Genomic DNA, 13,029 nt, shown 5'->3' on the forward strand with positions numbered 1-13,029 from the left:
TGACACGTGAAGTATTTTAAATAATAAAGCATTTACATAAATACATTTACGCAACATGAAGCAAAAAATAATGTGCAGTATACCATCTGCATTAAATATTAAATACACATACTGTATGTGGTATTTGGTTAAATTAAATACATGATCTCATTCCAGAAGGTGAATAATTAACTAAGACATTCAGTTGCAGGAGCATTTTAAAGCTGGATATAGAAAATGCGCAAAAACATTCATGAAAAAATCAGATCGAATGCAAAACAAGTCTCTGCCGGCTGTAACGTGGCCTCACACTCCAGTAGGATAAATCAAAAATAAATGCATTTTAGGCTTTTTCAACTTTTCTTTAACTGGGTTTTAGATGCCAGTCATCTGTGTTGCTGTCATGTTTACTGATATTGACAGTAAACTGAATATCTTTGGGTTGTGGACTTCAAACAAACAAACAAACAAACAAATCAATTAATCGAGAACATAATCAACAAATCAATTCTCAGTGCTAAATCGTAGGCAGCTCTAGTTTCCTCCTTGCATGATCTGTTGAAGAAGGCAATTGGCAGCCATCCATTGAACTTACTGTTATTCCCAATCGTCATCATAATCAGTAGTAATAACGGCCTCAGTGTAGATTAAAACAATAATAAATGATAAATAACAATAATAAAAATCCTTGAGAGGTACCCTGTAGAGTTTTTGGACCACTTGTGGTGCTGTGGAGTAAAGTTTTGTGTCTTGACTTTAGATTTTGAGGTTTTTAAGGTCACTGATGGCTATATTGTTGTTATACAATCACCTCATCTGTTCCAAGGTTTATCTCACAACAACAACAGCTTGATAATATTCACCAAAATTTAAAAAAAAATAAATGAAAAAAACACCATCGTTCTGGAAGATCTGCGAAATCTACACTCAAACTCAGTTTCTCATTTCTGTCCAGAGTAAAGCTCTTCCCCAACAAATCAATGATGGATCTCTGACAGTATCAGGAATTTGAATCAGAATTGATGGTGACACTGCTAATGAGCAAGCAGCTGTAAAAGTCTCACGTTGTGTTACTGAACTCACTGACAGCTATCAGAAGTAGCATACTAACATATTTAGCAATACTATGAACGTGCATATAGCCAGAAAACTCTGCAGGGTCCCTTTGAAAAAGATGCAGTTTCATACTTGAATGCTTTTGTCTGTGTGGAGAGGACCGACTGTAACTGAAGAGCAAGAGACAGAAATCTGACGTTCACTATCAAATCACATACAAACAATCCTGCACATACTGACTTTTGCATCGGCCAATCAAATCCTGCAATTCAATGTCGCATGATGCTCACCGACGTTCTCCCCGTTCTTCAAAAGTGTCACAAACTCCACATGCCACATCATCTAACATCAGCCAACAACAGTCCGCCATTTCTCTTTGCTGGCCAATCAAAACTGCCCTCGTTCTAACGCGCGGCGGCACTCGTCTTTCATCTGTTTACATCCCTCACTGACAGACGGACTGCATTCTTCTTTAAGGGCTTTTTGGCATTTTTCTCCGCTGCAGTGTCACAGAATGATGTCGTAGAGTCTGCCGACGCGGCCCAGCCACTCGCGCAGTGCCTGGCGTACGCGAGCATCGGTCACGTGACAGGACAGCTGGCTGAGGCAGGGGTAGAGCGCCGGCTGGAGCGCCAGGAACGAGGAATCTGACAGGAGCAGGACCTGATTGAGGAGAGTCAACACCATGTTGGTCCACGCCTGCAAACAGAGAGGGACACAGAGACACATGATATCGTTTCAAAAAGCATTTGAATTTAATAGTACAATATGTCATTTCTGCCCCTCGGGCTTCCTCAACTGAAACAAAACTGGCTGAAGGCTGCTGCTCAGAGCCGGCCCGTTCTGGAAGAATTAACACCTGGAGTCACTTCCTGCTTCGCTCCAGGCCCATTTACCGACGGGAGGAGAGCCCATGTCCTTCCTCACTCTCTGACTCTCCAAATGAAACACGGTTACCTTGAACAATACTACAGATTCCTCCGGCTCTCTGAACGTTGTTGGGAACCTTGTTGAGTATTTAGATTATCTTCAAACTATGTAATAGATGTCATCCTCAGACAGGGTTAGGGTTTTAATGTGGAAATGTTAATTACTATAACTTTGAACTAAAATCATCAGTTAAAAAAAGTCAGCTATTGTCTGTTTCACAGTATGTTTATGCTGTCAGCTTGTGTGACAGTGAGTTGACTCCCCACACTGTGTACCTGTATCTGAGCCTCAGAGTCCCTCAGTGAGATGCTGTGGGAGCTGATGGTGGATCCTGACCGTGGTCTCTTCTCCTGCCTCAGGACCTCAGGTCCAGCACTGACTGAGTGCCTCAAAGGGGGACCCTGCTGGTCCACCAGATGCTGGGGCCTCTGTGGGGGCCTTTGTGGCTCCACGGGGCCCCGCCTCTCCCCGACGCCTCCTCCTGGTCCCGCCGCCCGGCCCTGCTCCTTCATGAACAGGTTGACGTGGCTCTGCTGTGGCTGCTGCTGCTGCTGCTGCTGTTTCCTGCGTTTGTACTCCATCATCAGCTTGCTGATGGTTTTGTCGGTGGCGATGGTGTACAGTTTGTTCCCGGCACTTTCCCACCATTCCTTCCTCCTTCCCGGTACGGCGCTGCCAGGAACTCCTCCTACCGAACTTCCTGCGAGGCTGGAGTCCCTCCTCTCACCTCCGGTCCGAAAGTGGTGGGGCAGACTGCCTGTGCAGCTGCGAATAGAGAGGAAATGTTTGCTTTAACCACACAGATGATTCCAACACTGAACAAAAGACGACAGACAAACCCTGCAGTCGATTTTACGTCTGAAGTTCTGATCATTTGCTCAGAACAAAGAATAACTAGAATTGCGACCTTATAGTTGTACAGTTTGCCTCCACGCACCAGTCAAGTTCACATCCATATCCATCTTGAGGCTTATGACTGTAATGTAATGAAGACTGAAGTGTTTTATTAGGGGATAAGTGTGGCTCTTGTAAGGCAGACCTGTATCCTGGGCTGGGAGTGGGCGTGTCCCCTGGTGATGCTGTGCTCACATCAGCCGTCTGACACCTGTACCCGCCATCCTCTGATGGCGTCCCCCTCGCCGAGAGCCCGCCTGCTGACGTCGGGGTGGAGGTCTCAGACTGGAAGAACGGAATGAAGAAGGAGTGATCTCCTCCTGCTCCGGCTCTCAGCAGTGCCATATCCTCCAGCGTGCTCTCCAGGTCCCGGTGCATTTGGATGTAGCTGTTGCACAGATCCATGCACAGCTTGTAGAGGCGTTTGACCAGCCAGGCCCAGTCAGCGCTGCCCAGCGGCTGCACGCTGAGAGACGGGATGGGCGCTCTCCAGTGATGGCGCTTATCCCGGCCACGAGGGGGGCTGACCTGAGAGGAGGAAACACAGAGTAAAGTGGATTTTTTCATTTTGACGACGACATGACTAATGAACCTTCCTCATTTCATTAGGGGGGTGAAAAGTTCAGGAAGCCGAAGGATGACTAATCCTGATAAATCTCTTATTGTTGTTTTTTTAGTGTCTGCGGTTCAGTGGGAGGTCACCTGTCCAGCTGTGACATATAACAATATCTGTCACTCCACATTCACATTACTTGTACACAAGCTGACTGCTCATGTTGGGATGCAGAGGGGGCGGTGGTGGAGATTTTTGACAGCGACCGCGACATTTCAACATTTTAAAGCACGAAACAACTGGACGTTTTAATGAGACGGCAGGACAGTTTCCAGCCGTGTTTGTGGTGACAAAAACAGTTATATTAATCCAAAAACAAGATGTTTTATTGACCCTGATACAGTGAGTTTCATGCCAAAACCTATCCAGGCTGTGTGTGTGTGTTTGCTCACATCACCTGTGCGGTTTCTTCAAAGATGTCTTCGTCCTCTGATGAAGCCGAGCCGGGGTGGGAGGAGTCAGAGCTCCCCTCCTCCTCCTCGTACAGGATCCTCTTCACCTGGAAAACAACCAAATATTCAGTGTGAAACTGTTTTGATTGCTGATGACTTGTTCGTGTTTTCATCCCCTAAGAGTTTGCTAATCTGTTGCTGATGTTACTGAGATGTTGTATGCGATGGCTGTGACTTTAGTAGGTGAGCGCTAGATGGCTGTGAAGGTGAGCAGATTGTTGGATTTAAAATAAATAAATAAATAATGAGTCAATTTTAATGTATTATTTGTCTGATGCGTTTGTTTCAAACATAAAGGTACCTGCACTGAACTTCTCCCATTACACCCATCAAAAACACAAAAGCAGAACTGAAAAAACATAGATTTGTTATATTTGGATCATTATTTAAATAAAGAACAACAAAAGCCAACCCACAACTAACTTGAAGCTGCATAAATTATTTCTCAAGCTGATAAACATGCATGTTTGACATATTATATCCTTAGAAAGAATGTCAGGACAGTCTGGTTTGTTCTCCACCAACTCCTAAGAACGATATCCTGCTCTTTGGTTGCTAGATGTTCTACTTTTTCCACAATCTAGTTGCTGCATCTGTCTGTCGTTTAGTAACAAGAACAGGATGAACGAACGGACAAACAGAAAACATAAAGTAATGCTTCTGGCCACAGCTGCTGTTGGCGCTGAGACATAATAACTGCGGAGTCCAGATGATGGTTTTCTACCTGCTGTGCGGTCATGCTGTCAGCTTGGCTCAGCGTGGCACACAGCAGGGCCTGGAAGTACAGGTTGAAGCTCATGGCAGACTGACGGTAAAGATTAGCCGCTCCACAAACACCCGACACCTTCATCAGTAGGTACTTCAGACCGGGCCGGGTATCAAAGTCCCGCGCTGTCCTGCAGAGGAGGAGATCAGGAGATTGGATTTGGTTCGTCATTATCAATCAGTCACTTAACAGTTCTCCGCATGTACGACTTTCTTGCTGCAGTAACCTGTAAGAGTCCAGCAGCAGATCCAGGATTATGGCTAAATTGGTCATGGAGATGTAGCGCAGGAAGCCTGCTGTGCTTCTGCTGGGGTCAGAGGTCACGGGCGTGACCCTTTCGTGACCTTCGGGCTGCTTGACGAACTCCTCCAGCAGGATGTCGTACAGGTTTTGGAGCAGGACCTGGTGGGACAGGAGGCTTACAACGATGGTCCGGAACGGGATCCTGCAGGATTCAGAAATGAGGGCAGCGGTCAAATCACGCTGATAAGGTTTAAAATGGATAAAGACAGTCTCGGCTCAAGAAGAAAATGCCATATACTGACCTGATTATTCTGTGAGCCCAGTATGTGTATGTTTATGTGTTTATATGTACATATATACATACTGGGCTCACAGAATAATCAGGTCAGTTCCTTGTGTGTGAGCCGTACTGTATGTGTATATGACAACAGCCTTACCCAATTTTCCTGTAACCACAGCAGCAGAAAGAAAGAAGAACAGAGTTAGTGAGAGTTAGATTTAGAGAGTCAGTCCTGCAGAAGACTTGTTGGCTCAGGGGTAAAGCCAACATCTTAATATCGGATGGTCGCTGGTTCAATTCCCCTGGTCTGCCTGCATGTTGCACCCCAAACTGCTCCTGATGTGCTGGACGGCACTTTGCATGGCAGCCAGCGCCATCAGTGTATGAATGTATGCATGACTTTCTGTAAGTCGCTTTGGACAGAAGTGTCTGTTAAATGAACAAATGTAAGGAAAATTGTGTGCCGTCTTCTTTTTTTGCACACACATGCTGACTGTGACATTCTCACCAAAAAGGAAAAACAATCAGGCCAGTTAGATAAAACTGAGTACCAACACGGTGTTCTTACTCTTTTCTAGAGATCTCTATTACAGGACATGTTCAGCGTCTAGCTGGTATAACAGACAGGGAGTGTGTCACCAATACACCAATATGTTCCGTAATCAATCAATTAATAACCCCAATGCCTTTTTCTCTTGTAAATTTCAGTGTTTTCTCCATGGCTGCATGAACACCAGTAACCCAGGGCTGCTGGAAGTTTCGCTTTCATCAAGATCAATATGAAGTCCTTAAAACAAACTGCTTTCCTTTAAAGAAAAATCGACTTTTTTTATAACAGTACACACAGTACAGTATACCACTTATACAACACTGTATTTTGTAATTGTGGGGAGTTAAAATGTTCCAGGACAACACAAGGTTTCCCAGGATATTCATGGAAAACTGGTCATCTGTTTCGAGACGTTCCCGTTTTTCCAGGACAGGTGGGAACACTTGCAACATGATTCGTGTTGGTTAGAGTTCTTATTTTGGGCTCCTGTGTGTGTCTTTGTCTACCTCTTCTGAGTGTGTCCGTTGGACTGCTGGTCAGACGGCAGCTCGATGATGAGAACGCAGGACTGAGCGTGCTCGAAGCCCTCCTTGTTGTTGGGCGTCTTTGGAGAGCACTGGGTGTCCAACATAAAGACCTGGGACACAGAGACACACGTCAGTGAGCTCTCCTGGTCCAGCTGCACTTGCATTCACACTGGTAGGAGGATGGTGGGGGAACTTCTTGCCCACACATTTATTTTTTAAAGGAGACCACAAACTTTGCTTTTTACCTTTAAGATTTAAAACATCTGACATTTGGACTTTAGGTTGAAGCAACAGTAACGCAGCCCAGTGAAGTAAACCCTAAAATAAGACTTGCCTACTGCCGGACATCTTCACAGTCTCACTCTGCAGCACATCAAGTACACTTGTGCTGGTTGTCAGACAATATTGAAGCCACACTGACCTGCTGAGCCATCGCTTTGATCCTCCAGTACTCAGCCTCAGCAGAAGGAGAGTGGGACGGAGCCGCCACCTTCACCTCACAGGCGTCTCCAGAGAAACTGTCGGAGCCGCTGTGAAAACACGCCAGAAGGTTCTGCAGAGACACAGAAAGACGCCGAGACGTTAACGGTGATCTGCACCAAGTTAGAGCCCTTTCATTTTACTTTCAGAAATATTTTTTGTTTCCGCTGCTTTCAAACTATTGAAAGCCACGTAGGTGGCTCAATTCTAAGTTTAAGTTTATATCAAAAAAATCAACCGGTGTAGGTCGTCATCAGGGTTTAAAACACAAAGAGATGAATCTGTTTGATGTAACACATCTAATCAACAGACGGCATGTCTCTCTTATTTGGAGCGATTGGTGGATCATGATGAACAAACTGGAAACAGAAAACATACAGCGCCTGGTGCACATGGAGTCATTCTGCTGGTGAATCCAGCATCAGACTACATGTAGTTCTCATCCTGCATTACACAGTTTAATGCTGTATGTACATATTAGTGAATGTGACCTGAATGCATTGCTTAAATGCATTATTAATGCACAAATTCAGCTTTTGTATAAACCCAGTCAGGGGTCATGTGTTTACGTGTCTGAAAGCATAAGCTACACGTTAAGGATTGATGTCACGCTGTAAGCTTTATGTCAAGGACGTCCCATGGCCGACAAACACTTCTGCACAGCACTTTACAGATTATTTGAATGAGTTATTTCAGTTACACCAATGTATTTTATCATATAGTTTCCCCGGAGTACGTCAAGGCATCGAACCTGAGAATTCTAGATTTTCTCAACAGGTGGTTGGAAAAATATACACTTTAGGAAGAAAAAAAAAAAGGTCTGAGCCCACAAGGTGAATTAAATCTGGTTCTATCAACCTGCGTCTCAAAAACCACAGTAAAAAAAACAGTAAGAGAGGAGACGTGTTGACAGTCTGTCTTCAGTGGACTTCCAGATGGATTAAAACATATACTGTATGTTTTGTCTTCCTACCAGTGATGGATTATGTAAACGTCCATACGTTCTATATGAATATGATGATGCAATGTTAAACAATAACTTCAGCCCCAACATGCAGAACAGTCACACTGACAGACATGCAGACATTTTGTTTATGTAACAGGTTTTGTCCCTAAGAGCATCTTAAACCATACGTTGAGATTTGTTTACATTAAACTGATTTTAAGCCATAAGAAACTCAAACGCTGATACATTGTAGAGATGAAACATCCAGAGTTTACATCCAGGCTTTGTTTAATCATCTTTAGTGCCGTTGCTCATATGGAAGAAATTATTCCAGCACAAACTGCTTCACAGAGAAGCACAACTCCTCTGCTCCGTCACAGTCCTAACAGCATGTTTTCTGAAGGCAAGCAAAGAAAATCTGTCAATGGCAGGAAGATCACCATCATCACCATCATCACCATCATCGTCACTCTCTCTGAAACACACACACACACACGCAAACACAGATGCGGCTCTAAGCTGTAAAGCTGCTTAGCTGCAGTCAGTCAGGGAACTGCCACCGAACTGCAGGAACACACAGCATCCGCGAATCAAACGCCTGCTGATGTCACCTCCACACACACACACACACACACACACACACACACACACACACACACACACACACACACACACACACAGTCCTTCTCTCTCTGTGTAGCTGAAATGGAACAGCGGGGGTTTTATTCCCGATGAGGCTCTACTCTCCAAATCTGTGATGTCCCACGGCACTAAAACGCCACATCAGCGCAGCAGGAGGTGCCATCATCAGCAAATGAGCACAGGTCTCCTCATTTGTCTAAAGCAGAGCAGGCTGGGAAATGACCACATGCACTCAGCAAGTTTTTCCATCATAGCTCCGCTTTTGAAATGATTACACCTTACAAACACATGCACACACACACAATGAATTATTAGGTATCCTACGTATTTAAAGAGCATCTTTACCTCATAAAAGAATGAAATTGATTCAAACAGTGATTAATTTCAGCACACATTCACATTTCCTCGGGAGACTCTGCAATCTGGGAAACTTTGCAACTTTAAAAGTTTATTCAGATTTCAGATTTTATACAGGAAAGTTGGCTGAAACATCTCATCAGAGGTACTCTGACTAATTTACACACTCAATTACACTCAACTTTTTTGTTGCTTTATAAGATGCAGTATTGAATAAAGTACATTTGACTAGTCTACAGAACTATTTGTAGAAGCAAAGTCATGCTCATATATTTAGTCCTGCAGTTTTTGTTGTGCTTCTTGTGTTCAGACATTTAACATTTGAAAACTTTTGCTTCTTTTGTGAAATTAAAAAAAGGAGTTTTGTAGAATTATCTCCCTCAATGTCACATATCAAAGGACACGTTTTCTGTGAACTAAAGTCAGGTTCGGCCGTTAGCTGCCAGACAACAGAAGGTCAGGAAGCTTCGAGGCAGCATTGTTTATTTTTCCTCCCAGTTTAATCAGTTTAACAGAGAAAAGAGGTGGAACACAACAAAGCCCTGACACGGTCGAGGGACAAACAGTTGCTGCTCACAGCTGCAGGACTCGGTGTGTGTTGGTGTGTCGGTGTGTGTGTGAGGTTAACTGGGGTTGTCAAGCTTAACGTCGACAGTCAGCATGTTGACAGTATTAACAGCAAAGGCTTTTAGATTACTTCTGTCCCAAACAGCAGCTTCAGATTGGGGATGGATTATGTGGTTTACTCCAGCGGACGGGCCTGCTGAGTGTGTGAGAGAGAGCTTCCATCTTCTATATGTGTTCATGTTCTTATCTGCATACAGCTCTATACAACACTTGGTATTTACATGCAAATGTGTGTGTGTGTGTGTGTGTGTGTGTGTGTGTGTGTACCTTGACAGGCTCTAACGTAGCAGAGAAAGCGTCCTGCAGAGCGCAGCAGGCCAACCTCCACATCTCCTCTGTGAACACTGGACCCACGGTGACCAGAACGTATCTGGAGAGAGATTAGAAAGTGTCCTCAGTGCCGCTGGTCTTTGCAACTTGTTCCATCAGTTGTTTTTTTAATTGCTTTATACTGGTGTTAAAATCCCCAAACACCAACAACAGGTTAGTTAGTTAAACGTGCACTCAGCTGCATTGTTTTATAGTTAGTTAAACTTCCTGGCACTCAGCTGAATTGTTTCCTTTAAAAAGAACTTTAGAACTTCAAAAACGGCTGACAGGCATCCAACCTGCCAAAAAGCACCAAAACAGCGTCACCATGAGGAAGGAGCTGTTTGCATTTTAATGTCAGAGAGAGAAATAAAAAAGAAGCTGTTGTTTCAGCCGTCGTTTACCGTTGGAAAAGGCCGACATAATAATAACCACTGACAGCAGAGAGTTTTATTTTGTAGTTTAGTTTAGTCAGTGTACTGAAGCAGTGTTGGCTTTTAGGATTTAAAATGTTCTGTTTTTGATGTAAAACACATTGAATCCAAGAGTCTCTCTCTCCCTGAATGTCAGTGTGACGAGGAAGACGAGGAGCTGCGTGCAGTCACCTGATGCAGGAGCAGCCCACTCTGGAGATGGTCTCTGCCGGCTCAGACACACAGGCCACCAGGAGCTTGAACAGATCCTTTAACATCAGGTTGATCAGAGACTCGTAACCGATATCTGAAATAACATGAGGCAGGAACACACACACACATACACACACAACCACACACACAAGCAAACACACAACAACAACATAACGTAGGCTGTTACCACACGAGAGGAGTGGCCACAATTTAATTTGACTAAAGAGGAGGACGGTGGAACAACAAGTCATCAGACACGCTCTACTTCACTTCAGAGCACCGGACAATAACATCTGTTACAGCACAGATCAGATGTATGTTTCCCTTCCTTCCTTCATCTTCTCTTCCTTTCATTTCTTTCTGTGGTTCATGTTAATAACTGCACTAAATCACAGCTAAAATGGGTCCAAACTACAGAGTGGAGACAGAAAAATCGGAGGTCACAGGAATGAAAGTATTCCAAAATATTGGAGCATTAGGGAACTTTGACCTTCTTAAACGGACGGCTTAGCACTGCTAACCCGACATATTCTACATTCAGGGCTCGTCTCAAAAAGGAAGTCACACAAGGACAGTCAGCCGGCTGTTTCTGTCCATTAGCGTCACATTTTGTTTGTACTGTAGTTTTTTGGGTTTTTTTGTAAGGACACTCTGGTTGCCAACATGCTCAGCCACCAAGAAACACCTCTCAGCTTCCTCTAAATCTCAATCAAGGTAATCAAAGAAGAGAAAACTACAACCACTTCATCTCCAAGGAGGAAAACTGAAGTAAAAGGAAGTGGTGCGGATGAGAGTGGGAGTGGTGCTTAAACTTTTATAACCCTCTCTGGTGACTGTGGGAGCCAAACCCCTCGAGGATCACACCAGACACTTCCTGCTTCAGTTGAGCCATCAAACAAAGTCTGAATCTTTACACACACACACACACACACACACACACACCTGAGTGTATGAAACTGTTGACATGCTCCACCACCAGCTCGCAGCACAGCCCGATGGCGTGTTTGAAGTTTGCAGCCGCCACATCCCAGTAGGAGTGGTCGCCGTGGCTACGCTGCAGCCACAGTGACATCACAGGAAGCAGCAGCTGGATGACAGAGAAGATGGCAAACCCCGGACCTGCAGGGAGGACACACATGAACCGTGAGTGACCGTTCGCTTATTGGGTTGTCGCGATATCAGATTATTTACCGCCCGATTACAGGCGGAAGAAGAATTCTTTTTTGTTTTGTTTCTCGCTCCAGCAGATGAGGCATAACATTACTTGGTCTGACGTCATGTGACTGACTTGGTGATCAAAAAATCTTCCATTGTTCAGTAGGAAAAAAAACTCCTTTGTTGCTTGCGTTTTATGTCAAGGTGTGTGTGTGTGTTACCTGGTACATTGGTGACCTCTCTGAGCAGAGTGAAGAGCAGCTCCAGAGTCGGAGGTTGGTGCTGGCGAGGACAGTTGGACACAGCTGCTGTGAGCTGCTCCAGCAACAAAATCCACACCTGGATCAGACCTGCAGGACACACAGAGCAGAGGCAGTGTTAGACTGGAGGAGAGAAGTGATAATGAAGAGAGAAATTAAAGAAAAATAGGGACCAACACATCACCTGTGTCATCATCAAACTCCTGCAGGATGCAGTCCATCCCATCCTCCGTGCTGATGGAGCGTTCCTGTGACCTCATTGGCAGGCTGGCGAGCCGCGCCCCGAGGAACACCGGCTTGGACGGCATCTTGTAGATCTTTGCCAGCAGCTGTCAATCAAGGCAACACAGCTTCATTAAGTCACGGATCAGGAACTTTTTCATTTTTAATTTCAAGAGAGCTGTTACCCTCTCGAGCCTCACTGCCCGAGTGTGATGATTTAACACGGGGTTCATACCTGAGAACATTTACGAAGGTAATCCAGAGCCGGCAGGCAGAGGTCAGTGGAGCTGTAACCCGACACATGGACACAGTCTCCAATCTCCTTATAGTCCACCTCTCCTACACACAGAACAGACATCACGCAGGAAGTCATAGTACAGTATATTATTATCAAGTACAGAACAAGTGGGAACAAATAATACAGAAACTCGAAGTGAGTGATACGAACCTAATCCTTTGACGAACTTCATGAGGCACATGATGTAGTCGGTGGCCGCATTGGCAAAAACCTGGATGTTGTCAGTGTTGATGAAAGCCTCAAAGACATCGAACACTGGAGCCTGGGACTTCCCTGGAGGAGAGGATGAGAAGGAGGAGGGGTTGGAGGAAACAAGGAGTCGAGACAAATGTTGTTTTGTTCAGAAAAGCGTGTACTGGTTTAGACCGTGTACCCATGGAGTATTCTCCCAGCAGGTAGTCTTTAGTGTCGGTCTTGCTGCTGTGGACGGTCCTCAGAGCGCTGAACAGAGGCCTCCATCCTGACAGGATCTGAGGAGAGCACATCTCCACCAGCTCGCCTATCGATGTCACCACCTGCAGCGAGATTGAAGTATCAGTGATTTACTGACTGATGTAAATAAGACGTGAAACTTTGACTTCAAGAGAACATAAGCTGACCTGATCCTGTACGTCCTCGTCACAGAGCTCCAGCTGCATGATGTGCTCAAAGGGCCTGAACAGCGCCTCGTTGAAGTGGAAGTGTGGAAGCTCCGCCCAGCTCGTCAGCACCTCCGTCAGGACATCGTGGATGAAGGAGACGGCCTTCTGGGATACGTGGCGCTCTTTGTGACACGCCGCCTGCGAAAAAAGCAGCATGTGATGTCACTCAGTGGATT

At 45.1% G+C, this 13,029-nt stretch overlaps 1 protein-coding gene across 2 annotated transcripts in view; it reads right to left on the minus strand.

Moving 5' to 3' along the window:
- The window catches only part of arfgef3 (ARFGEF family member 3), a 40,920-nt gene continuing 27,891 nt past the window's right edge, over positions 1 to 13,029 (minus strand). Inside the window, exons 25-42 of one of the 2 annotated variants that reach the window (XM_037124073.1) lie at positions 12,812 to 12,991; positions 12,586 to 12,727; positions 12,363 to 12,485; positions 12,150 to 12,253; positions 11,877 to 12,021; positions 11,654 to 11,782; positions 11,220 to 11,396; positions 10,257 to 10,371; positions 9,610 to 9,712; positions 6,712 to 6,843; positions 6,270 to 6,400; positions 5,371 to 5,379; positions 4,917 to 5,135; positions 4,649 to 4,820; positions 3,870 to 3,971; positions 3,005 to 3,387; positions 2,241 to 2,730; positions 1 to 1,734 (exon numbers count right to left, since the gene is read on the minus strand). In XM_037124073.1, the coding sequence (XP_036979968.1) occupies positions 1,543 to 1,734; positions 2,241 to 2,730; positions 3,005 to 3,387; positions 3,870 to 3,971; positions 4,649 to 4,820; positions 4,917 to 5,135; positions 5,371 to 5,379; positions 6,270 to 6,400; positions 6,712 to 6,843; positions 9,610 to 9,712; positions 10,257 to 10,371; positions 11,220 to 11,396; positions 11,654 to 11,782; positions 11,877 to 12,021; positions 12,150 to 12,253; positions 12,363 to 12,485; positions 12,586 to 12,727; positions 12,812 to 12,991 (3,048 nt within the window). In that variant the 3' untranslated portion in view covers positions 1 to 1,542. The remainder of the gene's footprint in view (positions 1,735 to 2,240; positions 2,731 to 3,004; positions 3,388 to 3,869; positions 3,972 to 4,648; positions 4,821 to 4,916; positions 5,136 to 5,370; positions 5,380 to 6,269; positions 6,401 to 6,711; positions 6,844 to 9,609; positions 9,713 to 10,256; positions 10,372 to 11,219; positions 11,397 to 11,653; positions 11,783 to 11,876; positions 12,022 to 12,149; positions 12,254 to 12,362; positions 12,486 to 12,585; positions 12,728 to 12,811; positions 12,992 to 13,029) is intronic. The other variant, XM_037124074.1, reaches the window with a different exon arrangement.

This window comes from Acanthopagrus latus, chromosome 15 (genome assembly GCF_904848185.1).
Source record: "Acanthopagrus latus isolate v.2019 chromosome 15, fAcaLat1.1, whole genome shotgun sequence".
In the NCBI taxonomy this organism is placed as follows: domain Eukaryota; kingdom Metazoa; phylum Chordata; class Actinopteri; order Spariformes; family Sparidae; genus Acanthopagrus; species Acanthopagrus latus.